Genomic DNA, 27,771 nt, shown 5'->3' with positions numbered 1-27,771 from the left:
TGAATAAATAAGTTGCCACTGAGGCAGCATTGGGTATGCCATGTTATCCTTGAGTTGCAATGAAAGCTACTTAAATGCAGATGAAGGCACCAAAACATCTACTGGTTGTTCTTTGTGTTAGGACAAATAACCTTGCTAGATTCCTGCTGGAATGGCTGAGGCATGGTTGTTCCTGGCTGGTGGAACTCTTCTGGTCTCTAGAGTAGAGGAGGATGAAGATATTATGATGATGAATAGATCATTCAAGGCTTGTAAAATGAGGAGAGCCTTGGGATATTTGACTATTATAATGGATTTATGGAAAGAGAACTATTCTGAGTGAATTGACTACACTTGAGTACCTGGTGCAATCAATACTGGAATGATAGATTGATTGATAAAGAGAACTAGAAAGTGGGAGGTAAAGGTTGTGAGAGAACTTAGTTTCCACACCTGATTTTATAACCTATGAAGAGAATCAAATTGGTTAAATGGGGATCTGGTAAGAGAAAGAAGTCAGCAGGTAGGAGTATGGGCAGCAAAGAGAAAGAAAGTATTAATGCTGATGACTGTAGTAGTTGTAGGTGATGCAGTTAATGAAAGGGTTGTCCCTAATCTGATAGGAACTGGGTGCAGTCAAGAAGAAACAAGTGAGGTGTTTGCACACAAAGGCAAGGAACCTGGGCAACAAAATAGAGGAAGTGGAATTATTGGCATAGATCAAGAAACTGGTTACTATAAACTCTTTTGCCATGAAAACCTGCTCTTGGTGTCCTAAGACTAATATTGTTTCCTGATGCTCCCTATTCAGTCTTTATTCATCTAATTTCAAATGATAAACTCTGAGGTGGGGGACTTCTTTCCACACCCTGTTCTCTTCTGCATTTGTACAGTGATTAGCACAATGGTGCCCTGGTATATGGCATTGGTTTAAAAGAAGTCTGATGAAGTTCAGTAAAGACCAGTTCAAACTTCTGTGCTTGGTATATAGAGCAATGAAATGCATAAGTACAAAAAGGGGAACTACTGCCTAGGCCGCAGTACAGCTGAAAAGGATGTGGGTGTTGCAGTGGACTGCAAGCCGTATATGTGCCAGTAGTGTAATATTGTTGCAAAAAGAAACCCTTATAGCATCCTGGGATATATTAACAGCAGTGTTGCATGGAAGTCCCAAACAGTAATTTTTCCACTCTGTGTACTATTGGAGAGGTCTTGCACAGAGTATTGTGTCTAGTCTGGGGTACCATACGTCAAGAAAGATGTGAACAAATTTAGAGGTCCGTAGGAGAGCAATGAAAATGATTAGATGTCTGGGAAACATGACTTACGGGGAAAAATTGGAAGATGTAAGATTAATTTGTGTGGAAAAGAGAAGACTGGAGTGGGATTTAATAAGTCTGCAAATACAAAGAGGGTTGTTTAAAAGGAGCATGGTGGTCAGCTACTGTTTCTTTCTACAAAAAGTGAGGCAACAAGTAACGATCTTAAAGTACAACAAGGGAAATGTAGGTTGCATATTAGGAAGAATCTTCTCACTATGAGGGTGGTTAAGCACTTTGAACAAAACACTTAGGTTGGGGAATCCCCATGACTGGAAGGTTTTAAGAGCAGATTAGACAAGCATTTGCCTAAGTTTAGACAAGGATGACCCAGTGTTGAACAGGGAGTTGAACAAAATAACCTTTTGAAGTCCCTTCCAGTTCTGTTCTTTCCATGACTCTTATGATTCTCTGAATGGGATCCTAGGTGCTACAATAATACAAATGCTAATGATTTTTAGTACTATTAGAAAAATAAACCCTATTGTAAATTGTTATTCTGTGAGACTTCCTGATTATAGGTTTGAAAAAAATGCATCTAGTACGTTGATGGGCTTGGGCGCGTTAGCTGACAAGATTTCATCAGTCGCTGAACCAACAAGATGAATCTTGGGTCTGATAAGTAGAAAGTTTGTTAAAGAATAGCTGGTTTTAGAAAAGAATCTTATATTGAGTGCTGTTAAGATGATTGAGTTTATATTAAATAGAAGGTTATACAAAAATGGGTTTTTAATTAAGGTTCTCTTATTTTAAGAGGCACACTTTAAGTAATAAAGTGAAATCAGGCAGTGAAATCAGTTGGACAGATGAATTTAGAGACTTGAATGTGGAAGAGGCTTAGATTTGTTTTTTTCCTCAAGTAAAGGTATAGAAATTACCTGAAGTTTCTGTCCTCTGAAAGGGAAAACGTACAGGAAAGGGCTCCAGATCTAACTGAATGAATTGTTTTCCTAGAAAGGATATTAGCGGTAGAATCTACAGGGAATGGGAAGGTAGGAGGGAAAACTGTCTTTGGACATAGCTACGTTTCAGTAAGTGTAAGGCTAAAGTGAGACTTACCAAAAGTCCAAACAGATTTAGAATTTGCCAAATAGAATAAAACAATTGGTAAAAGGTTGGACATAAGAATAAAAAGTGAATGATGAAAGCAGTTGAGGTCATCATATGGTGACGCTGGCGTTGAGATTGAAACTGGGTGAGTACTTTACCTCAGTTTAAGGATGATGTACAACAGGGGTAGGCAACCCCGGCATGAGTGCCAGTGTTGTATGCAAAGGCATGTTGCTTGGCTTGTGTGCCTGGGGAAGGGGCCAGGGCTGCACTGCCACAACAAGTATCAGGCCCCTTGCGGCTCCCCCACCATGCACCCCTGGCACGCCAACATCATAAGTTGAGGTTGTGGGTGTTTTTGGTACTCTGCTGAGAAACATTGCAACCCCTGATATAGAAAATGGGAACAAAGGCAGAAAGGCTAAAGGGAAAAAAATGAAGGTATAGAAATGAAATAATGACATGCAAGGAAGAATTAAAACCTGTTTTATACTTAAGGTGCCCAGCTGGCAGGCACTAGATAATGTTCCTAACACAATATTGAAAGAACTGGCATGTGATATTGCAAGTATGATATCAAGGATTTTTGAGTAAGTCTATCAAATGAGAGATTTTATTATATGACTTGAGAATAACAAAGTACTTTACATTTAAAAAAAATTATAGGAAAAATCATCTGCACAACCACAGACACATTGGTGTGCCTTCAGTAGTATTCAAGGCTTTCAAACAAATTTTGAGGGGAAAAATCATCAGCTAGATAAATGAAAAATGAGGTAAATGCAACATGTTTATGAAAGGTGATTCATGTCAGACTAACTTGACATTTTTCTTTGATAAGATAACTTATTTTGAAGAAGAGAAATATTATGCATCTTTCCTATCAGGACTTCCGTAAAATGGTTAATGCGGTGTCCCCTGGGAAATTATTTCTTAGGATGGGGGTTCATACTGGAACTGTAAGTTTGGCCAGTAACAGGCTAAAGGGATCATAACAGGTTGTGCTGAAAGGTGAGGTATTGGGATAGAGGGATTCTAATAAAGGTCCACTTTGATTGGTCCTGGGACTAATCTTATTAAGTGTTTTCCCTAATGATCTGGCTACAAAAAATAGGAAATCAGCTATTGATACAAATTGGGAATCATCACCATGGAACAGTTGGAATGTCTTAGGAAGCACTGAATAGACTAGCATGAGAGAGAGCGGATGGAATTTAATAGTAAACATGTATGGTTGTATATTTTTGGACTAATGCTATGAGCTGGGGGAGGAAAAACCTGAGTGTATAAGTTGGTAACAGGGTGACTGAGCTGCCAGTATGATACTGTTGGGGGGACAAATGCAAATATCCTCGAATGTAACAGGTAAGATATTAACAGAAGAGCTAGGGGAGCTAGCTCCAGTACCACTGTACAAGGCACTGGTGAGAGCTTCTCTGATGAACTCCATACAATTCTTGTCACCCATGTTCAAGAAAAATGAATTCTAACTGAAATAATTGCAGAAAAGGATGTCTAGGATGATCAGGAGAATGGAGAGCTTATCTTACAAAAGGTGACTAGAAGAGTCCTGCTTGTTTAGCTTAACAAAACAATGGCTGTGTGTGTACAGGAGGGTAAACACCAGAAGGAGAAGATCAACTTAAAGAATAGTTATCAATAAACTTAGACTGGAAATCACAAAGTTTTTAACCATCAGAGTGGCATAGCTTTCTTATAGGAGTACAAGGGGCAAACAGCCAAAGAACTTGTCAGATTGTGCTTTTATGGTGAGTTTGCTTTGGTTAGCAGATGACCATGAAGATCTCTTTCAATCCTATGCCCTTGTCATAGAGGATAGATTGATTGGGTATATCTGTCAAGAATACATTTAGTTTTATCTCTTAGCCTGTCACTGTGAAGGTGCATAACAAGGGAATTTTGAGTTTTGACTTAAGAAGAAGCATTTTAAGAAAATCTTGTGATAACTGTATGTCATATTAATATTAATAAGTGTAACAGTAAGAAAAATACTTTGACTAAATTAATGCTTGGGTTTTTTTAGTTAAAATATTAATTATAAGTTAAAATATTAAATGTATCAAAATATTAATTTGATACATTCCCCACCAATTCTTCCCTGTTTGTGAGCAGCAGGTCAAGAAGAGCATGGCCCCTAGTTGGCTGCTCCAGCCCTTGCACCAGGAAGTTGTCCCCAACACTCTCCAAAAACTTCTTGGATTGCCTGTGCACTGTTGTATTGCCCTCCCTGCAGATGTCAGGGTGATTGAAGTCCCCCATGAGAACCAGGGCTTGGGGGAAGGAAACTTGAACTAGCTGTTTGAAGAAAACCTCATCCACCTCTTGTTCCTCGTCTGGTGGTCTATAGCAGACACCCACCAGAATATCACCCTTGTTGCTCTCCCCTCCAGCCTTGACCCAGAGACTTTCAACAGAGCTATCTCCAGTTTCATACTGGAGCTCTGAGCAGTCATATGGCCGTTTTACATAAAGTGCAACTCCCCCTCCTTTTCTTCCTTGCTTGTCCTTCCTGAACATGCCAGGTTTCGGACCTGGAACTGTCGGGGCCAAATTTGATAATCAGATGACTGTCATACCCAGCCCTAGCAGGCTCATTTTGTTCAAGACCACAGGCTGTCAGGGAAGGTCCAACAGTTTTCTGATAGTCAGACCCAATCTAAGTAGCCTCTGGGGTGGTTGGACACCCAGGGCTATCAGGTCTGGGTCTGACAATCAGCTGATTATTCACCTGACTCCGGGACAGCCTGGCTGCATGTGCAATTTTTAGGTGTCCCAGGGTACTGGGACCCTGAAATCAAGAAGCCTGTCCCTCATCCTGGGGTCCCTATGTCTCAGAACATCTAAAAAGCATGGGTTCAACCCAGATTCCCGCATTCTGGCATTTTTAAAAGCCTTGCCCTGCAGCAGCACACCCCACACCATATCAGGGCACCTTGCAACCTACTCCTGGGAGCTGATTTTGTTTCAGTATGGGGGGCAGAGCTGTCCCAATCCTGAAGCTGACTCTTGTCCCTGTGCCAATGCTGACAATCAGCTAATTGTGGATATTGGCATTAGGGTGCTACATGTTCAATATATGGCACCAGACATGTGAACCACAAAGATGTTCCACTTTTTTTGTGGAAAAATGTTGTGGCTGCTTTGCTACTTTATGGCACCATAAATCAATGGAATGCTGTTGCTGTTACTGTTACTATTACTTAGGCCCCTGGCACTGTTACTATTTGAGGTGTCATTAACACATCAATCACACTGTAACCAATAGGCGCCAGGGGTCTAAGACATACTGAAGGATATCAACAGACAACCAAGGGGAAAATGTTTAGTCTGTCTCATACATGGTATACTGAAGACTGGCATAAAGGGAAGATTTGCGAAGAAAAAAGCATTTTAGACCCAAAGGTGACACAAAATTTCTGTTAGGAGCATTGAAAGGTCCATGTCTAATGAGAGTGATCATGGAATCAGAGATTGGCAGTAGGACAAAGAAACATTTTTTGAGTAGTGGTAGAAAAAAAGGGTAAGCCTCAGAATTACTAAAACATGAATTATTAATTTTTGTTGTTGTTGTTAAAAATACAAAGTTAGTTCAAGTAAAGAAAATCTGAAGCTACTTGTATTTGGATAATGGCCCTCTCCTTTCTACTCCTTTATAACCCCCCCATGGCTAACTCAGTTTTCTCATTATATTGCAAGTCATGACCATTTCCTACCCAGGAGCTTAATAAGTGTGGTGCGGCACGTAAGTAAATGAACGCTGTGCCTTTGTGCCTTGACTTTAAATTCGTCTTCTGTTTTCTTGGAGTTTGATATGTCATTCTACATCATGCACAGTGGCACTGGAATGATATGTTGTTTTGAAGTGTGCAAGTGCCTTTGAAATGCTTCAGTGAGGGTACAGATACACAGAGCCAAAGAAATGCTTCAAAACCGACCCTTGAAAAATAAGGAACATCTTAGAAGCACTTCCTGAAATATTTGCAAGCTCCAGCAGTTCTCTGGTCTCTCACAGTGCTTGGCTTCCCCACACCCCTGCCCTACCCCCACCTCCCACAGGAAGGAGGGATATGGGGCGGCTCCTGTGCACTTGGTTATCCTTGGGAACCTCTGAAGAAGAGGCCAAGGGCATTCAGGGATTCCTGTTCTCTAGATTGTTGCCTGCTTGCCTTCACAACTATTTTGAAACACTTGAGGATGTTGTAGTGGGAGGGGGTAGAGGGAGAAAAATACATGTCTGCACAGTGCTAGAGCATGTCAGATTTGAAATGTGACCTTGTTAGGCCCTTACATCTGGATCCAGACCCTTGAAGTGGAGTTGATGCCCGCAACAGGTGCCAAAAAGGAGAACACTGAAGGAGTGTGAGGTGGAATGTGCCAGGATGGAAAGGAAGATCTCATTAAATGAATTGCCAAATGTTCTAAAGTTTGGTGTTCGTTTTGGTTGATTACACAAGTTACATTTTTCATATGATTGGGCTTCTGAAAGCGCTCTACAGCCATGATGTAACACAGGTGCATGGCTGCTTTTAAAATAACCGATTGTGCAAAAAAAATTAACCCTGGTCAAATGAGGTAGTAGATGAAGGTGCCCTAAAGCAGAGCACCTTAGGAACTTGTGTTCCCTCCAGGGTATATTTTTTCCCACTTTGCAGGGCTAGGATGGTGCTCATGCAGGTGAGCACCAGCCCAGTCCTGCCCCCAGGGCTGTTGGTGTGGGAGGAAGAGGGAGGGAGCTGCCAGCATGGAGCTGCCAGTTGGGCTTTGCCTGGTTGGAGCTGGGGGGCGGGGTAGAACAGAACCTTCTTGCCTTGTGGGCACCCCCAGGCTACTCTGGCTGAGGTATTGGGGGAGAGCCAGGCTGGGCCTGCAAGGCAAAGGGGCTCTGTTCCACCCTCCTCTTCTCCCCCCAGCTCTGGCCAGGCAAAGCAGCTGGCAGCTCTGTGATGGCCACTCCCTCACCTGCTGACAGCCCCAGAGCTGGGGGTGGGGAGGGCATCACTGGGGAGAGGGGTGGTTTTGGCAGCCTCCTGAGAAGTTGCTGTAGTGCCCCTGCCTGCCGGCCAGAGCTGGTGCAGGCAGGTTCCAGTCCCCGCCCCCACCACTTTGCATAAAGTGCCAGGAGTTAGTGGGGCCTAAATATCTGTAGGCACCTGTTCTAAGAAGAGAGAGATTCAAAACCAAAATAAAGTGGTTTGGAAAGTTATGATGGAGATGCAAAGTATTTAAAGCGTTGCAGGTGACGTTGGACAAGGATTGTGTAGGGTTCCTTTCGACCCCAGTGATTCTGTATCAAGATTGCGTATTGTTTCTGGAAGGTATACTCTAGTTTTAAAACAGGAATTAACACAGGCCATAGGAATTTCCTGAATTGTATTGGCGTTCAGACTAGATGATTGCAGTGTTTCCTTCTGGACTTATACTCTGTGAAAAAAGAAAACAATTAGTGTTAAAAACCACACTGAGACAAAACAGGATGAAACTGGAGAAAAGACTAGAGAGCCATAGAAAAGTAGGGCCGGAAGGAACTTCAGCAGTTTATCTGGTCCAGCAGGGTCCAACCTTTTTGGCAAGCATGCCACAAATTAGCCCTTCATCCTTCTGGAGTGACACTCAATCCCTTTCTCCTTCCAGTTCTGCTGCTCTGCTTTCTGCCCTGTGCTCCCCTCCTGATGTGCTGCTCTACTTTCTACTCCCTTCCCTATTTGCTACTGTGCTGCCTGTTCACTCCCTGATCTGTTGTGTGCCACACACAAAGGCTGCCTCTGCTGCTTGTGGCACTCATGCTGCAGGTTGGTCACCCTGATCTATTCCCATTGCCTGCTCAAAGCAGGAGCCTCCCTATCCAAACTAGCCCATTCAAGTGCTTGTTTAACCTATTGCTACAACTACACAAAGAGACGTATTGCATGGCTACAAGATGCATAGCCCAAAGATCTGACGAACACTCTGCTGGAGGTAAAGCAAGGAGATGGAGGGCACTGTCAGTATCTTGCTCCTGCAAGGGGTGTTAAAATACACTCAAGATCGAAGGAAGAGGGCCATAACCCCTGCTACAGAGGAAGATGAAAACCCCCACAGTCTGTACCAACCTGATTGTGGGTTAAAATTCTTTCCTGACTCCAAATGTGGTGTTTGGTTTGACTTTAAGCAGAGAGGCAGCATCCTCTAACCAGGAATTTATGGGCTGTAGTTCCAGAAGGAACATTGGCACAGCCCAGTCAAAATCCCCAGTCGTAGCTACAGTCAATACGCAGTGATTCTGGAGGAAAACATACAAAAATTCCCTGCCACCTGTATCAGCAGGAGGGGAAAAAATCCTTCCAGCCCATGTGGCAACTGGCAAAGCCCAGAAGTATGGGAAAAAACCCAAAGTAGCCTCCACTGTGTTCTGCAATCTAATGACATTAAACAACCCCATGTGTCAGATGCCCTTTCTGCTGTACTTATCCCAGCCCCTTTATTGTACCTAAGCTTCATTTTCCTGCCATTGAGCATTATCTTCTCCAATATCCAATTATCTTCTCTAATATCTGTTCTGCTCTGCAGAGCTCTTCTCTTTATCTCCCAGTGATATGTTGGGGTGGGGTGGTAAAGTGCTTTGTCTTCCAGAAACACACTCCAGATGATTCCTAATCAATGCTCATCCAGCCTCTTAAATCTCCAGTGAAGGAAATTCCAGAACTGCCACAGAGGTCTATTCCACTGCCTCACTGTTCTAATAGTGAAGACATTTTTTTCTAAGATGACATTGTACGTAATGGAAATACATTGAAATGGTAAAAATGCTTGACTGTTATTTCAAGTATATCTCTTCTTATGGAGAGGAAAATGGATTTGAAGTGCTAAAAGCAGAGCATTGTTCAAAGACTGGAATGATTATTCGGATCTTTAAATATTAAAATGGCACAATGTTGCTCTTTAACAGGGGTATTACACAGATGAGATACGAAGTATCCTTCACAAAAAATAAGTATTCAGAAGCTTTATGCGGCAGACCAACCATAAAATGAAAAATGGTCAGAGGATGCTCTATCTTTACTATTCCAAGTTATCATATATTATAAGGGTTGTAATGAAACAAATGTATGTACAGTACAGTAACTATCCAACCAAAAAGGTAAATATAATTACCATTTTATCACAGCTTTGGGGCTGATGTAGTTAAATAATAATTTGTATACTGTATGTCAGTGTACAAATTATACTGTACTGGCCAGTGGTATCTCTCAGGGGTCCGTACTTGGACCGGTGCTTTTCAACATCTTTATCAATGATTTGGATGGGGGAGTGAAAAGCTTGCTGACCAAATTTGCAGACAACACCAAGTTATGGGGCAGCGTGGTCATGCCAGAAGATAGGTTGCAGATACAGGCAGACCTGGACAGGCTCAAGAGTTGGGCAGACAGGAACCAGATGAAGTTTAACACTTCCAAGTGTAAGGTGCTTCATCTGGGGGCAAGCAACCCTCAACATATATATAGGCTCAGTGGTGACAGCTTGACTTGCACCATGGTCAAAAGAGACCTAGGGGTCATGATTGACCATCACATGAATATGAGCTGTCAGTGCGATGCTGTGGCCAGCAGAGCAAATAACACGCTGGCGTGCATTTACCTGTGCATCTCGTGTAAAACTAAGGAAGTGATACTCCTGCTGTACCCAGCGCTGGTGAGACTGCAGCTGGAGTACTGCGTCCAGTTCTGGGTGCCGCACTTCAACAAGGATGTGGAAAAACTTGAGAGGGTCCAGAAAAGAGCCTCCCGTATGATCAAGGACTTGCAAAGCAAGCCATATGAGGAAAGGCTGAGGGACCTGGGCCTCTTTAGCCTAAAGAAGAGAAGGTTGCGAGGGGACTTGATAGCAGCTTACTGCTATATCAAAGGAGTGCATCAGGAGCTTGGTGAACAACTGTTCACTAGGGGAAGACCTGGGGAAGACCAGGATCAATGGATACAATCTTCTGGAAGGCCGCTTCAGGCTTAATACCAGGAAAACCTCCTTCGCTGTCAGGGTGTCTGGACTATGGAATAAGCTCCCTCCAGAGGTGGTGCAGTCACCTACCCTGGAGGTTTTCAAGAGGAGACTGGACAGTCACCTCACTGGGATCACTTGACTCCAGTTGTCTTTCTGCCTAGAGCTGGGGGTTGGACCCAATGATCTGCGAGGTCCCTTCCAGTCTCTAATCTATGAATGTCTTAATGCATTTTACTAATTCAAGAAACACACACACACACACACACACACACACATACACACACACACACTGACTTTTTAGAGAGTCATTGTAAAATCTCTTTGATTTTCTGAATTTCTATACTTAAAATAAAAACACTTTAGTGACTGAAAAATCTGTTGGGATTTGAGAATCATTTTCAGTACTGGGTGTTTATTTAAGAAAAGCCCAGGCATTCAAGCTGATTTTTGAGAAACTGTTCTTAACTTGAATTTTAATATCATGTCTTATAAACTAACAAAGATGTTGCTAGAAGTTGCAGCTGTGAACAAACTGAAAAATACGATAAGCTAGAGATGGTAATATAGATAGATAAGCACTCAGAGGAAGCACAAACCTCATGGGCTGTAGTGGATGGACTAGTAAAGCTCACGTGATCTTCCACTGTCTGAAGTTTTTTTGTTTTGTTTTATTTTTTTTAAAGAAAAGTACTTGAGGTTACAGATACATTATACTGCTGGCAAAAGAAAGATAAAACAAGTTTTTGTCAGAAGCGTGGAACCTTTTAAAATCTAAACAAGCACATTGCAGGCGGTTTTGGGTACATGAAATATTTGATTTTAAAGCAATTGCTAGGCAAAGAAAAGAGGCCAAGTACTATTGAGATTAAATGAAATGATGGCATATAACGGAGGATTTGGAGGGAGAATTCAAGACGTACATTTTTAGACATCAAAGAAAATATTGGTGGTTATTCAGCAATCTTTTAGAAAAAGTTAATTGTGCCAATTTTCCTGTATGTAGTCTACTTTTTTCCCCTTTAAAAAAAAAAGACAAACTCTGATTTGTATCAACATATTGAAGATACCCTTCAAGAACATTGCTGTCTCTAAACTAAATTTTACCTTTTGAGCCATTTATTGGAATCGGATACTTTATTCTGTTATGATTTTAGGTCATGTTACTTTGTCAGGTAAGTACTTCTAAAAGTTAGTTTCTGTTATACAATTACTTGTAATTAAATGACTTTTCTTTCATGTCTAGCAAAGTGGTTAGGAGAGCTTAAGTAAATTAGTATCCCATTTAGTTTGCATAAAGAAAGTCTGAAAGAAGAACTGAATTCTTTTTTTTGAACAAGTGATTTTTATCAAAGAACAATAATTAGTATTCCATCTGTGGTGGTGCAGTCCTTCTGAACAGCTGATAGCTTATCAAATTCTCATATCTGCAAAAGAGCACTTCTTTAACTTAGATTAAGCACGTGATATTCATTAAGATAAATGGCATCAGTGTTATTCTTAAAAAAGAAAAACCAACAACATTTTTCATGCATAAAATATTGTACTTGCTGTAAATGCACTTGCCTTCTACTTTATACATAAATATAGCATAGGCTAAAAAATATGCTGCATTTTGTTGTTCACTATTTATTTTTTTACCAAGATTGAATTTTTAAGCAGCTAAGAACAGTTGTATAACATTTCTACTTTAAAACCCATTACTTACCATATGCTCCGAGACAAGTGTGATATCTTTATTGGACCAAGCATATAGGTGGGAGATACCTTGGACAAGCTTTTGGTCATCAAGTGCCCTTCCTCATGTTTGAGAGAGAAGTGGAAACAGAGCCAAATGTCAGAGAAAATGGTCCAAGCAAATTCAAGCAGTCTGTTTGGAGGGATGGGAGAGGGCTGTAAACTAGATGTCACAAAAAAATCCTTGCCTCTCTTCCTGGATGCTTCCTGGACCATCACAGTTACAACAACACTCCAACTCTACTACAAACATTCTTAAACATTTATCTTATGATGTCTGTTGCTTGCATTAGGTTTATGAATTCTTATTCTGATGCCACTCATAGAATCTCTTTGTCGAAGTGATAGAAGTTTCAGCTTGCAATGTAAAGAGGCTTGCCAGTTTTAGCCCCTTGTTTAAAATATCTGCCTTAGCAGTGGTGACCAACCTTTCTGGGCTGCGGGTGGCATGAACGGTTTGCAGATGGTCTAGGGTTCAGATCCCATCCAGGATATCAGTTCATGGGTCTGATCCAGTGCAGAGTCAGCATATGGGTGTGGTCCAGTGCATGGCTTAAGCCCCATGTGTGCCATACTGGACCTGCCACTCTGGCCCTGGCCCAGGCCCATGCATGGGGTCGTCATCTGCTGGGGAAGCAGTGGTAGAGTTAATTGCCACTACTCCCCTGCTGTAAATTTCTGGACCTGTGGGGTTAATGCAGCTCTGCAGACTTGCTGAGTGGGCTGAAGATGAGCACCTATGTGTTCTAGTATCTTAAATCTTTTCAAGCACTTTGGACGCCATACCACAGTTTCAAAAACTACTGAGAAACATCCAAAGGCATATACAATCCCAAGTCATTATATTTCATAAATTGAATTGAATGATTTCATAATCGAATACAATTATGGCCAATGTCCTAACATTTTAGACATGTATTTTCCAGCTGCTTTGTTTGAAATTTGTGATTTTTCACGCTTTTAATAAACTTTGTTAGAAATCCTATAAGAGCAACAGAAATCTGAATTTTAAATATTATTTTGTCTGTTGCCTACTGCAGAGGGTTTTTTCCTCTATTTCTTTAGAAAGATTTTAGATAACTTTATTTATTAATTTTTTTAAAAGATAGTTGATGGGCTTAATCTGTTTAAAGGGCTTGGGGTACTCTCAGCTCTATGGTAGTGAAGGCTACGTTCTATCCCAGAAGAAGTTCAGTATTTTGTAAAACTGTACTCCAGATTTGTAGGAGAAAGATGTTTTAGTTTTAGCTCTGCTGCTGATCTGCTCTGTGATCTTGGGCAAGTCATGTCACATCTTTATTTATTGTCGCATAGAATAAAGCCATGAGACTCATTCTTTCCAAGGATTTTCTCAATAGTGAGGGAGGCATATTCTTGTCCCATGTAGGCTCTCATGTAAGAACATGTTTATCTTTGGATATACAGTTAGACCTTTTGAAATCAACAGGACTGTTCACCTGTTTGAAAGGGAAGGCACATGGTTTAAGTGCTATACTTGCTGCCAAATTGTTTTTTAAGGCCTCTTTTTAGGTTCTGTCTTTGTAGGCACAAAATTGCAAGTGCATATTGTAGCATTTAGATGATTGAACACCTGATTTGTGAGTGCAGGTAGTTGGCCTCTATCTACTAATTGTCCAGTGTACCTGTGAAACCCCCTTCTTGCTCATAAGTTTATACAGCTATGTAAGTACTGTATGTTGTATGCCCACAGTTAATGGTTGTTGTAAAACTGGAGGCTGTTTTTATAGATACTGGATTCCTAGAGAGTCTGTTAGTGTCTCAAATAAAACTAGGCACTATCCCACATGGAACTAGAAGTCAAAATGATTCCCAGGGAGACTTCCGTAAAGTTAAAATGATCATTAGATATTTCCTGGTCTAAGAATACCAATTATAACGCACTCTCTGTGCCTCGCATAGATAGGTAAAAATGTTGAAGTCACTGATATGCAAGAACAGAAAACTGCTTTCTTTAATTGTCATGTGGGTCTCTGGGCTTTCTTAGTTGGTTTGCTTTTTGCCTTTTTTTGTTTTGTTTAATATTAAAATTAAGAACACATGAGCATTCTGCTGGTTTCCAAACTATTTGGTTATTGAGCTTAATGGTACAATGACCAATGGATTTTTATTCCAGTAACACCTAAACTTTGCTATCAGGTAGTGACAGCTGATTTTCATGAAAAGGAGTAAATTGTGGGTTTTTTTGTTTTTTTTTGGTTTTTTTCATGCTATTGCATTGGATAAGTTAGGTGTCCTCCCTCCCTATCTGACCTGCACTACCAATGTTTGCTTCTGGTTGAGTATTGTTCTCTTCAGCCTGCCATGGGGTTTGGACTTCTCCAGTCACTGAGCTCCTCAGCAGGGTTAACTAGGGTGGCCACTGATGCATCCTCAGAATACAGGACAACCCCTTGGTGAGGGGTAGTCTGCCTCTGCAAATCAGTGGTGAGGGGTGGAGCGGCCACTTTGGTCAATCAGCAGTAAAGGTGGGGGCCACTGGGTCATTCAACCAATCGGCAGCAAGGGGTGGGGCTACCACCTCCCTCTCTCCTTGCCTCCTTGGCTATCACCTCCCTCTCCTCCTGGCTGTGCACCACCCAATTTTAAGCACAGCCAATAGAATCATGAGGACAAATAATTAACATGTATTTCCACCAATTAACTAAAAAACTGGACTTCTTGCTGTCCGTACCTCATTCAGAAATGGACAGGGGACAAAGGGTTTAAAAACAAGATGGTCTGATGTGAAACTGGACCAAAGGCCACCCTCGGGTTAACATACAAAACCAAATTGGAGGATACTGTCATGGCCTAGAGAGCCATAGTTTTACCATTTACAGTGGTACAGTAATTTAAAAACACTTCATAACCTCTACACTGGAACATACTGACAACACTTCTGTATGCATTACTATTGAGAAATTGGGGCTTCAATCTATGATTCACCTATATAGATTGCAGTGGGAATGATCCCTTCTCATCTAGTTCATTTATATCAGAATCTTCTTCTACATTCACAGATATGTCAATCTACCTAGAATATTTTTATTTTTGGGTTAAAAAGACCATTTAAAAATAAAGAAGTTTGACCTTTGAAAAATTTATTTTCAAATAATTTGCTTATTTGTGAATTAAGACAAGAGACTATTTCCCTCACTTGTAAAATTATATAGCACTACAACTGGTCCTCTTAACATTCAGTTGTTTTGCCAGTAAAGTATTGTGGTTGGAAAGGAAATTTTTGCTACATAAGCCAGATGACTGCATGGGAAGCTACTCAGTTATGTGATGCAGTGTTTTTGTTTAATACCTTTTTTTATTCCAACAGGAAATATGGGATGTATAAAATCAAAAAGGAAAGAGAACCTGCCTGGAGATGGGCTAGATTTGAAGAACCAACCAGTACGTAAAACTGAACGAACTATTTATGTGAGGGATCCAACGTCCAATAAACAGCAAAGGCCAGTAAGTAGATAGTCTCAGGGGAGAATTCCAAAAGTGAGATCAAAGCATGACAGGCATAACTTAAATTTCAATAAAAAAACACATGCATGCAGAAACTAAGATTAATCATTTTAGTTCATAGTTTGGCTTTATTATGCTATACAGTTGACCCTTGAAAGATAGGCATTAAAAAAAAAAAAGTTGCTGGTAGTTTATTCCTTAATAAATCTATCCTTGTGTCTTCTTTCTGGAGAAACATTCTCCTAGATGTGTTGTGTACTGTTCTTGCATAGTTGATGCTTTACAGGAAGGCTGAGTGACATTTTTTTTTTAATTCAATATTTAGTAACTTACAGTAGTTTGGAAAGATTTTTAAAAGTGTCAGACTTTCTTTATAAAAGAACCACCGTTATTTTTAATGTGTAGTTTTATGCTGGTAAGGAGTATACTATATACATCTACAGGGCAGCTGCTTAACAAGCTAGGGACTAAAATACTGAGTGTTCTATTAAGAAAGGCTGAGGTAATCCTTAATATGTAATTTATGATTTAATGATTTAATTATGACTCTTGATCATTTTTGGTCAAGTTTCCTCAATCTTCACCTCTTGCTACTTTCTGTTCGCATGTAAGGACCAAGTGCAACAGAATGAAGCAGTTGTGTATGAGAAGAAGCAGGACAGTGGAAGGTCCCCTCTGTGCCAAGGAACAGTGCTCCACTGATGGTAGCAAAAAAAAAAAAGTTAGGGAGAGAGGCTAGGGAATATAAAAAATGTTTGCTCTTCCATGTCAAGAGGAATAGAGCATTAGTTGCATGTTAGCTCTGCTGGTGGTCTTTGGATTGCAGACGGAGAGGTGACATGGATAACTCCCATGCAAACCCATATGAATCAGACCTTTCACAGGGGAGAATGTATGAAGCTTTAAATATTTTTTGCCTTAAACTGGCAAAATAGAAGGTTAGTTTCAGTGAGGATAAAAATGGGATAATTGCCCTTAGTGGTGAACACTTCCACCCCATCTGTAACCAATGGCCAGACCTATGCTGAAGTCAACACAGTTCTTTTGACTTCAGTGGAGCTATGCTGATGTACAGCTGCTGAGGCTGTTGAGCCAGCATATCATCTAAATCAAATCTGATTATCTTTTATTACTTATTTAGTGCTGGCACTTAAAAAAAATCCTGTAGTTTTTTAATCCTTGTACTTGGATAAATCTAAATAATGATTTTTGCTGAGGAATTTAAGAAAGGTAATTAAATTTTTGCCCTTTCACTTTATGAAGCTGCCCCTCTGTATTGACAATTATTGCTTTATTGCCCTGTTGAAGTATCTTTGCCAAATGTTAGTACAGGAGCTGCAAAAGTATGAACTTGCCATCTTACTTTTCACTTCAGGAAGGGAGAGCGGCACTATGCTGCTGTATTCAAAGTTTAGTTGGGATTTGCATTACTATTTATATTTGTGTTGCCCAGCAAAAATAGCTACATGTTTCGTTTAAGGTTGGGTATTTGACCAGTCAAAATTTGATCAATTGACTGGTCAAATATCAGTCAAAATTGTAAAACTTCACTAATAGATCCAAATAATACACAGAAAGAGCACAAATTTTCCATTAAGAAATTTGTCAAAAACAATAAAAAATCATTTCTGTCAAGAAAACTACAAAAAAAGTAGGGGGCTTTTTTTGTAAAATTGCTATAACCTTTGACTGGTCAAAAATATGCAGTTAATTGACTGGTAAATTGATAATATTTGACTGGTCAATTGACTAGTTTGCCAACCCTAGTTTGTTTATAATTTTAAGTTTTGAAGGCATCTTAGAAAATATGTGCAAGATCACTCCAAACCAGCTTGTGTTTATAAGTTATTTTATTAATGTGCATATGTGTAAAGTGAACATCACAGTGACTTGAAACTGTTTAATTGAGCAATATTTTGTTTTAGGCAAATACAGACACACAACTTTTACCAGGTCAGAGGTTCTGTAAAGCAGGTATGTTTCCATAAAAATATTAGCAATTTGTAACAGCCTTTTAAGAACGTATGTAATGCTAAGATTATCCATTGGCTTTTTGCATTAATAGAAGCAGAGGAACATGGGAGCATTGTAGTAGCCTTGTATCCTTATGATGGTATTCATGAAGATGATTTGTCATTCAAGAAAGGAGAAAAAATGAAAGTTCTTGAGGAGTAAGTATGACAATGTTGGATGTAATGTATCTTTTTATGTTACTAAATCACTTTTCTTGTTGTGTTTTATTACTTTGTGCCCACACCCATGCAAAAGGAAGAAACTTCCTTTCAGTGTGAAAGTGAAAATGTTTCACTCAGTTCTCTGTATTGCTTGACAACCATCTTGCGGGGAGGGCTGTTGCATTCTCAGATGGCTCTACTTCTAAGATAAATGTCATGTTTCTCTTTCCAGCCCAGTCAAGCCCCTCAGCAAAGAAGCAGATAAATAGCACTTGGTTATTTTTGGTTCGCATATTGTGAATTCTTTTGTTTTTGCTTTTCAGGCTAGGGGAATGGTGGAAAGCTAAATCCCTCTCAACGAAAAAGGAAGGTTTCATTCCAAGCAACTATGTAGCAAAATTAAACACTTTGGAAACAGAAGAGTAGGTTTCTCTATACTCTAGTACATTGAAACTTTTCTACCCTATTGTGGGCCTTTTGGGGGTGGGTTAAAATCTAACCCGTGATATACTTTTCAGATGGTTCTTCAAAGATATAACCAGGAAAGATGCAGAAAGACAACTCTTAGCTCCTGGAAACAGTCCTGGATCATTTCTTATCAGAGAAAGTGAAACATTAAAAGGTAGGCAGTTGATTAATCGGTGGACTCACTGATTAATCACTGAATCTGCTATAACAAAAATTTTGCTTTCAACGGGTGTGAATTTGGCACCATTTTGTTATGTTGCTTTTTCAGTATGTAACAATGAATTCAGTTGGACTGCAGTAACTTCTCCAAAGGAAGTGAAGAGATTCAATAAAAAATAGGACTGTGAGAGACCAAGGGAAGTTACCTTGTCCGTCTCTCTACTCAAGGCAGGATTATTATCATCATCTAAACCACCCCAAACTAAGCATTTGCCTAATCTGCTCTTAAAAATGTCTAATTTTGGACATCATGATTGCCTAATGATTTCCTGAATTTCTATAGGTAATCTGTTCTAGTGCTTAGCCACCCTCACGGTGATGCTCGTATCCAACCTATGCTTTCTTTGTTGCAATTTAAGACTGTTTCTTCTGGTCTTATCCTCCGTTTACACAGAGAACAGCCTGTTACCATCCTCTTGGTACTTGGACTGTTTTCAGATCCTCTCAAGTCTTCTTCAGACTAAATACCATATTTACTCAAATACAAGACAAGATTCCACCCCCCAATGCTGACTGTGGGGAGGGGTGGGCTATCCCCTTACATTTGCATACAAGGAAACTTCATTTAATATATTGTCTGTCATTAAAATGCTAGCAAAAGCAGCATATGCTCAGTAACAGAAACCAACTATGAAGCCGATTTAAATGCAGCCAACACTGAGTATGACTGCAAAACAACACATGGCCCACATTGGGCAAACATGCTGATAGGAAGCTTTTTTTAAAGTGCTGCTTAAAAGTGTGTTTATGGAGCAACTGTGCTAAACTTGTAGCAGTTTCAAAAAATACATCAATTCTAGATGAACTAAGTTTATGGGTACTAAATGCAAAGTAATTACAGGTATGTTAATTTCAAGGTCAGTGTTTTCAAGTTTGCTCCTCATTTTCATGTGTTCAGGGAGAGCAGAGTCTGATGGTAAGGTAAGGGTGGGGGGGGGAGGTGTAAGGGGAAGAAACTGAGGGGGCAGAGGGCAAAGGGGCTACCCTTCAGATTTATTTTCCTTGCTATAGCAGTGGGAAGGGGACAAATTCAAGGCAAAACTCCAATACTTAGATTCTATACCAGGACAACTGTAATAAATTTATCAATAGAATCTACTTATGGGGGGGCGGGGCTGTCTTCTATTTAGTTTTGTATATTCAAGTCAATATGGTAATCTTAGTTTTCCCAATGTTACCTTGTAAGTCATGTTTTATAGACCCCAGATCATTTTTGTTGATCTTCTAAGAACATAAGAATTGCCATTTGCTGGGTCAGATCAGAGGTTCATATTGCCCATTACTGTGTCACACATTCATCTGGACTATTTCCAGTTTGTTCATACCTTTCTGGATGTGTGGTGCCCAAAATTAGGCATTATTTTAGGTAAGACCTCACTGCTGCTGAGAAGAATACAGGCATTGCTTCCCATAACTGTTCTTGTATCCTGGGATTCTTCGGGGTTCTCGTATTATTTTTACCCCCAGCAACAGCACATGAAATCATAGCTTGTAAGACACTGTACTCTTCATGTCTCTTTCTCCTGTACTGCAGCCTAGCCATTCATTCCTGTTTGTATTTGTGGATGTGATTGTTCTGTCCCAAGTTCAATATACTTTACACTTGTCCTTATTGAATTTCATATAGTAAATTAGAGAAATGGCCTGAATTTAATGAAGGTCATTTTGTATCTTATCCTGTCTTCTAGAGTATCTGCTATTCAGCCCAGCTTGGTGGTCTCTGAATATTTACTAAGTGCACGCTCAGTACCATTGTCCTTCCATCCTCATTGAGTTCTGTCACTTAAAACTAGAAGGAAATTATAGAATCAAATTGAGATAAATGGTCCATTCTTATGCTAAAATATTGCTTTAAGGAGAGAGAGAGAGAAAATCCCCATTGGTTCTTAAGGAGTATCTTGGGATAAGTTCAGTGCCAGCAGCGGGGTTCATTTAGTTATATTCCTCATGGCAATTGTAAAATATTTGTGAGAGATAAATGCGGAACATGACAAGTAGGCAAAATATTACTGCATTTATTATATCCATTGAATATTGAACTATAGAAATGTGCATTTTACAAGCATACAATCTACCAAACAGCTTCTTTGCACTGTTTTCCACAGGTAGCTACTCTCTTTCCATCAGGGACCATGATCCACAGCATGGTGATGTTATTAAGCACTACAAAATTAGGAGTCTAGACAATGGAGGATATTACATCTCTCCAAGAATTACTTTTCCTACCATCAACGACATGATCAAACATTACCAAAGTAAGTTAAATGAATTAGTGGATTACTTGTCAGATATTAAGATTTATTTTAATGGAAAAATAATTTATTGTTCTATTTCAGGTCTTTCCAGTACATTTTATAAATAATCTAAGCACTGTGACTGTTGTAGCAAGATTCATGTTAAGAGCGAAACACAAGTTCAGTCGGAGTCTAAGGCAATGGTATCAAATTTACCAGGTCCTGTATGCCAGATGTGTGGGGCTGGAGTAGTCCGCAGGCTGGATCAGGCCTGCAGACCATCCCCTTGTGCTGGATTCAGTGCATGGGGCTGGGCCAGTGCAAGTACCATGTGCATCACATGCCCCAAATTGGCCCCACGTGCAGCACTGCAGGTCAGTCTAGGGCCCGCTGCATCTGGTGTGCAGGTCCAGTCCAAAACCCCCAGGCATCACTGCAGACCAGATGATAGGTCATTGGAGGGCAGATCCAGTCTGTTGGCTGTATCTTTGTACCTCTGGCTTAAGGTCTATTACTGGTACTAGAAAGTCTGCTTCTGATCTCTCATTTACCAGTATAAAATGAATAATAATGTAAAAGTCACTCCTCCCAGAGTTACACTAATGTGCAGTTAAAGTGAGAAAAAAACAGATAAAAATACTGTGTTTGTAAGTGTAATGGTATATAATAATAAAGGTGGACAGTATTTACAAAATGTATTACATCTGGTATGTTGTTAAACATCTACTGGTATCTTCATAATATGAAACAAAAGCAACCTTATAAATTTTTATGCCAGTGGTCTGGCTTTTTGCTATTGAATGTTCTGGGGAAAAATCAAAATTTCCATTGACAGGGAATATTACTTTCCAATATGCAGTAATTACTTTAACATTTTTATAACTTCTTGGTTATCATAATGGTATTCTCCCACCCTTGCCCCCATTGAACATAGTCTTGGTAGTTCAGAATAATATTTTGGACACTGGAGGGAAAATATTGGGTTGACATTTTCAAAACTACACTGAAGAATTAACCACCTAATAAAATTATGCAAGTCTTTTTATTATCATGCTGAATGTATCATAATTATTTCTTCTCCAGTCACTGAACAATTATACACTAAAAAAGTGTGATAATATAGGAATTTCAAAGCAATGCTACGGGTATATGGCACATAAGTTAAAATAATACTAATTTTAAGGTCCACTTAGTTTTGGACATTTCAATAAGATCAAGATTAGGTATTTTAAGTCAATGGTAGCTTTTTTCCATTATTTTATTGTAAATGGAGTTGGATCCAATGATTCCTTTTAAAGAGAGAGAGGAGCAATTTATGTGCAACCATCACTTGTCTTCAAAATGCGTGGATGACTTGGTTCAATGCTACCCGCCCCTCCCAATAATAATAATGATGATAATAATAATAATAATAATTATTATTATTATTTTGCCTGTCTTAACTGACTGAACCAACATACTATGTACGTTAAATGTCTTCAGGGACATAAATTCTCAGGTGATCTTAAGTGTCGTCTAGTGGCCTGAACATGGGGCAGGGGTGCAGAAATATCTAAATTCTGTCAATGCCTGGGCCATAGATTTCCTGTATTTCAAAATTTGCTGTCTAAAGTTGGGCATCTGAAGAGGTGAATTTCAGCTTTCAGAAATCTGAAGTCTAGGAGGGGAACAGCAGATACTCGTTGTTTCTGATTTTTTGATCATAAGCAACAAGATCAGGTTTTTTTTGTTTTTATATTTCCTGAGACAGGTCTCCTACTCTGTCTTCACTGACATGCCATCAACCATTAGAACATGCATTTTATTTACTTTGCTGCCTTCTTGGAGTGAAAAAAAAGCATACATTATGAGCAGCCATGATCTTTTTTTGTCTGGTACTAACTGCAGATCACACAGCTATTTTATAAATTGGTTTTTGAATTCCGAAACCCTAAATCCCAGGTTTGAATGGTTAAATACGATGCGATGATTGCAGCAAAATTGGTTTCTATTAGATCAAAGCATTCCTCGTAATGCCTGTTTTATTTTGAGCTGATTGGTGTTGATCTGCAGTTGTGCCTACATTAAACAAAGTATGTTTAACAATGCAATGGATTTTTATACTTTTGTTTTTCTTTGAAAAACAGAGCAGTCAGATGGTTTATGCAAAAAACTGGAAAAAGCATGTATTAGCCCTAAACCCCAGAAACCTTGGGATAAAGATGCATGGGAGATTCCACGGGAATCAATTAAGTTAGTGAAAAAACTTGGAGCTGGTCAGTTTGGAGAAGTTTGGATGGGTGAGTAGATAATACTTTGTGGTTTGCTTAGGTCTTTGAAAATGTAAATATTTAAAATGTAACTGAAAAATAAATGTCTGTAGTACAGTTTCAAAGACACTGATTCACCCTTGTGTTGCTAGCTTTGACCCTCATTGGAGTATTATCTGAAATAATTTGCCCTATTACATGTGTACAAATAGCACTTTTATCTTGGAAAACATCCTCTCTTGATGCAAAACATCTGAACAGAACTTATCAGTTTTTTGCGGGGTTTGGAGGCCGGGGGGGTGGAGGTTCAGTACCTTTTATGGCAGGTGGGTTCCCAAGCAGCCGGAGCCATCCATACTGGCTTTTTGCTGGTATTGTTGTAACGAATCATACCGATGGCTATTCTTGCAGATAGTGATCACAGAAAACCATGCATTCAAACCTTACAGTGTAGTAACTCCTGAACAAGGATTTGATCTAGGGAGAAAACCATGGGTGGATCCAGGATTTTGTAAGAGGGTGCAAGAGCACTAACTGGTGCTGCAGAGGTGGCTGCACCTCTGCTTCCATCCTCTTCCTACCAGGTGGGCAGACCATGGTGTGGAAGCAGCAGCTGGGGACTTTTCTTAAGTCCTGAAGCAGATACGATTCTTCTCTCCCTGCTGTTGGCACCTCCTACCCCTTCTCCTCCACACCCACCAGCATGTCCCTTCTCCCCTCTCATTCTGTCACTCTTCCACCTGCCACTGTCTGTGGCTACCCCAGAGGTTGGAGCCATTCCTGCCCTGCTCTAGCTGGTCTGACTAGGAATGGGGCTTAGCTTGGGGCAGCGGTGGTGGCAGACAGTCTCTTCTGTCCCTGAGCCTGCTCCTGGGCTTAGAGGAAACATCCAGAGGGACCTGGGCAAGGAGGAGAAACCCACCCACTGCTGCTGTTCCTGGCTGAGCCTGGCTCCCTGCGAAGCCTGACTAGAGTGGGACAAGAACAGCTGTGGCTTCAACAATTTCCTGTGGCAGTGAGTTTCATATTCTAACTGCTTGTTGCATAAGCAATATTTTCTTTTACTGGCTTTAACTTGGATCTTTTAATCAAGTTAAATATTTTTTTGCTATTGGAAAGTGAGAACTAAAGGCCCTGATCTATCTTTTTTATACTATCCATTTTTAAAAAAATATTTTTTCATGTCCTCTCTTATTTTTAATGCAAGGAATCCCAGTCTTTTCAATCATCCTTTCCATGTTCCTCATTATTCTCCTCATCCTTCTCTGAATCCTTGCTGCTTCTTTAGAAGTTGTGTTTAATGAATAAATATCTTAAATATTTTAAGCTGTGGGAAACAGTGCATTTTTGAGTTTACTTCCTAGACTAGTGTTCTGACAAGCTTTGAAGAAGGATTATTGGCCAAAATATTGTAACATTCTTATAGGAATACATGGCTTGTAATACTGTTTTGAAATGACTTTTCTAAGTAAAAGTAAAGCATCTTTGTATTAGCATGAGTATGGCATCTTTGACAGCTAATCAGAAATCTCCAGTTTGACTTACAGATTGAATCTTTCAGCATAAAAAAGCATGCAAATTGTCTATCTGCATAATATACTGTGGCTTTTTTATGAAGATGTGAGCTAAAGGGCTTTAAGAAGGCACCTAAATCTGGCATGCCTGGGTGATGCTTTATTTAGTTTGGACAGAGACCAGCCGTTGTGCAACATTTTTTCTGTCTAATAAACTAGATCAAGAAATGTTTTAAACTAACACTGAAATACTGTAGAAAAATCTGTGGTGGTTTGTTGCTGTCCACTTAATGTAGTTAACTTCAGGAAGTGACTAGTTCTGCACACACATGCATAAAAATTTTAAAAAGGGGTGTTTCTGGTTCAAGATGTTTCCTCTTGTTTTTGTGATCTTCTCGTCATCTAAATTGGGCTTAACATTTGCCTTTGTGAATTATTACTTTATGGGAGAAATTACTGTACTGTGAAGTTGAGCAACGTGCTTCCTCTCACTCTCTGCAGCATTTCTGAAGCAACAGAAGCTGATTTGCATGGCGGGGATCCTTTCTAGTTGTGAGCATGATTAATCTTAGTAGCAAAGAAGTTAGAAGTGGAAAAGACATGTTAGGTCATCTGGTCCAACACCAGGCCACACACGATTGTAGCAAGTATGCTTCTCCACTCATTAGCTAACTCAGTAGCTAATAATAAGCTACTGAAAATACTAAGGAGTAGTGTAGTGGCATCCGGCTATAAGCTGCTTATGTTATTTTGATAAATTACTTCTGCTTTACGGTACAAAGGTGATTTTTTTTTTACTTTTTTTTTTTTAATTAAGCACTATTGGGTATCAGGCTTGATTTACTGAAGAGCTTTCTGTGATTAAGTTTAAATGCATTTATAAATACATTTATAATAATGTATATAATAACACACAATTATGTAATGCATAATAAATTATGTATTGCATAATTATGTATTAATAAGTAAATAATTATTTACATAATTTATACATACAAAGAGAGGTATGTGTATGTACGTGTGTACATGCCTTGCATGCTAGCAGCAATATACTTATGGGTTCATCAATATCTATTTATGCATTCCCCCACCCCCACAAGAATTTACAGCCTGTTGTTAAAAATTCTCTGGGTTTGAAAGTGTATATAAGACTTTATCTACAGTTTGTTTCTTTTGAGTTTAAAAGAAATTGTCTTAAATCATAGGAGGGATCTAACTAAGTTTTCGTCTGAATTCGAATGTGGAGTGGGGCCCTCCGCCCTCTTTGTGTACCTGTGCAAAGTACCATAACAAGCCCTGCACTGAACAGGTGGAGCTCCCTAGTTTTTGAGAATTGCACCCTGTAGAGAAGAATATGGCTCCCTCACTGTATTGGATCATCAAATGCCCATCTTCCTGTTGCAACAAATGCCACATTTAATTTCAAAAGTGCTGGTTTAGCATGATGGAGTAACTACTTTCCATCATAAAACTTACAAAGATTTATCAAATATTGAGCTAATGTATTTGTGGAGCAACAGTAGTGCCACAATAAATTGAAGTAGCATTATGGGTTTTTTAATGCGTTATGGTACTCGGAGAACAGGGGATATTCAGTTGCCGGGGCTACAGTGGTGCCAACCACTGACATTTTTTGTCGATGAGTTGGTAAGGTGACTGATTTACTGTTCAAGCCCCAGTTATTCTGGCTGAGAGATGGCTACTGGTGTTGGGATACTGTAGATCCTGAAAGGAGGTGGAACAGCTCTTTTTCAGTGTGCTCTCCAGCCATTGCCTGGGAAGTGTTATAAATCATCCAGAAATAACCCAGTCTGTTTGTTGTGTTTTCAGACAATATAGTATTTCTATAACTCAAACTACATTTTAATGATAATGTTGCAAGGAATTGTTGTTTGGGAGTGAGGAATAAAGGCTGTATTATGTAGGAGTCTCTCCTTTAGTTGTAGAGATCTAGTTTGAAAATGCTTTTGATGTTCTTGGTTTAGCTTTTAATGGACATCACAAATCTATATTGCAGCTTGGCATGACTTGACTTAATCTGTGCAAAAATTCAGTGAATGCTTGGCTGCACAAGACTTTTCTTTAGCCAAAATAATTATCATCTCAGTTGTCATACAGTATAACTTCATATATCCGGATATAAAAAATCCGGAATTCATGAAAATCCAGCACATCAGGGAGTAGCAGTGGCCGGTTCCGGAGCAGTGGAGAGGGAAGCTTGCATGTGGTGGCTGCTGCCACCATCCACCACCCCGCACTGCTGCTCTGTGTGCAGCTGCTGTTCTGGGACTGGCTGCTGTTTCGGCTTTAATCCAGAATTGTTAAATTTCCGGCAGGTGCTCAGTCCCAAGCATACTGGATTTATGAGGTTATACTGTATTTATCCTTAAAGTGAATGTCTGGGCTGTCACTAAATTCTGTGGGGTTTGGCTAGTAACTTTAAAAGATCATCAAGTTCCCCAGCTTTGCATGTCTGCAAGCACCACGGTTCTTCAAAAAATTTCAACATTCCATGAAGTGACTACTTTTGCTGATACAGTTTACAAAGATTTTTATACTTTTGATTTGGTGTACTAGGGAGCAGCTGCACTGACTTCATAGTTTAAAACAGCACCCCAGCCTACATTTTTCTATTCAATTTTGTCTCCAGGTACCTACTGCTATGATACAAGTCATAACATTCTCTGGTACTAGTAATCCATGAGTGAAGGAGCTCTCAAGTAGGTCTAAGAGAAAAGTTAAGAACACAAAAAGAGCCATTATAGTTTATTTTACTAATGAGTCACATTTTTCTGACATCCCAGGTGTTAGGTTTAATATACTTTAAATGTCAATCTGTAATATTAAACTGTTGTTATCTTTTTATGCAACTACTAGAGCAGCAGAGGAAGTCAAACCAAAGAAACAAGAGTCTCTTCATGAAAATAAGAGTTTAAAAATGCTCCAGCAATTTTTTTGACATATCTGACCACTGGTTATCTAATTTCCTATGGCAAGTGTGCAAGATAAATGGGTGTGTTTGAAAAAGTTGCAGATGCATTTTTGCAGTGTATTCATATTCTGAAAACTAATCCAAAGTGGTCTGGCTGAAACCTACAGAAAGGAAGGAACTAGAAGCTTCATCACTTACCCATCCCCTTTTGTATTCATGTTTCTTGTAGGAAGTTAGAGTGCGTGACCATTTGTCTCCTGGATTGCAAGTGCCAGACACTGAAGAGTGGGTGTAGACCATAAGTCAGATTCAGTAGAGGCAATGCAGGCATTGGAGGGGAGCCTAGATTAGCAGAAAGTCTGCTGCTTTGGGTGAAGCTTGTAACAACCCCAGTAGTGAGTTGGGGGGGGGGGAGGGGGAAGTGGCATGAATCAAGTTC

At 39.7% G+C, this 27,771-nt stretch overlaps 1 protein-coding gene across 2 annotated transcripts in view; it reads left to right on the top strand.

The window, feature by feature from the left end:
* LYN (LYN proto-oncogene, Src family tyrosine kinase) overlaps positions 1–27,771 on the top strand; it is a 98,386-nt gene that overhangs the window by 23,108 nt on the left and 47,507 nt on the right. The window contains exons 2-8 of one of the 2 annotated variants that reach the window (XM_019498670.2): positions 15,406–15,479; positions 17,468–17,516; positions 17,608–17,713; positions 18,040–18,138; positions 18,235–18,338; positions 20,509–20,658; positions 22,764–22,916. In XM_019498670.2, coding sequence (XP_019354215.1) covers positions 15,406–15,479; positions 17,468–17,516; positions 17,608–17,713; positions 18,040–18,138; positions 18,235–18,338; positions 20,509–20,658; positions 22,764–22,916 — 735 coding nt within the window. Of the gene's footprint in view, positions 1–15,405; positions 15,543–17,467; positions 17,517–17,607; positions 17,714–18,039; positions 18,139–18,234; positions 18,339–20,508; positions 20,659–22,763; positions 22,917–27,771 lie in introns of both variants that reach the window. The other variant, XM_006272184.4, reaches the window with a different exon arrangement.

The sequence above is a fragment of the Alligator mississippiensis genome, chromosome 3 (assembly GCF_030867095.1).
Source record: "Alligator mississippiensis isolate rAllMis1 chromosome 3, rAllMis1, whole genome shotgun sequence".
Lineage (NCBI taxonomy): Eukaryota > Metazoa > Chordata > Crocodylia > Alligatoridae > Alligator > Alligator mississippiensis.
Note: the sequence above shows the minus strand (reverse complement) of the source record. Positions and strands in the feature narration are given on the sequence as shown.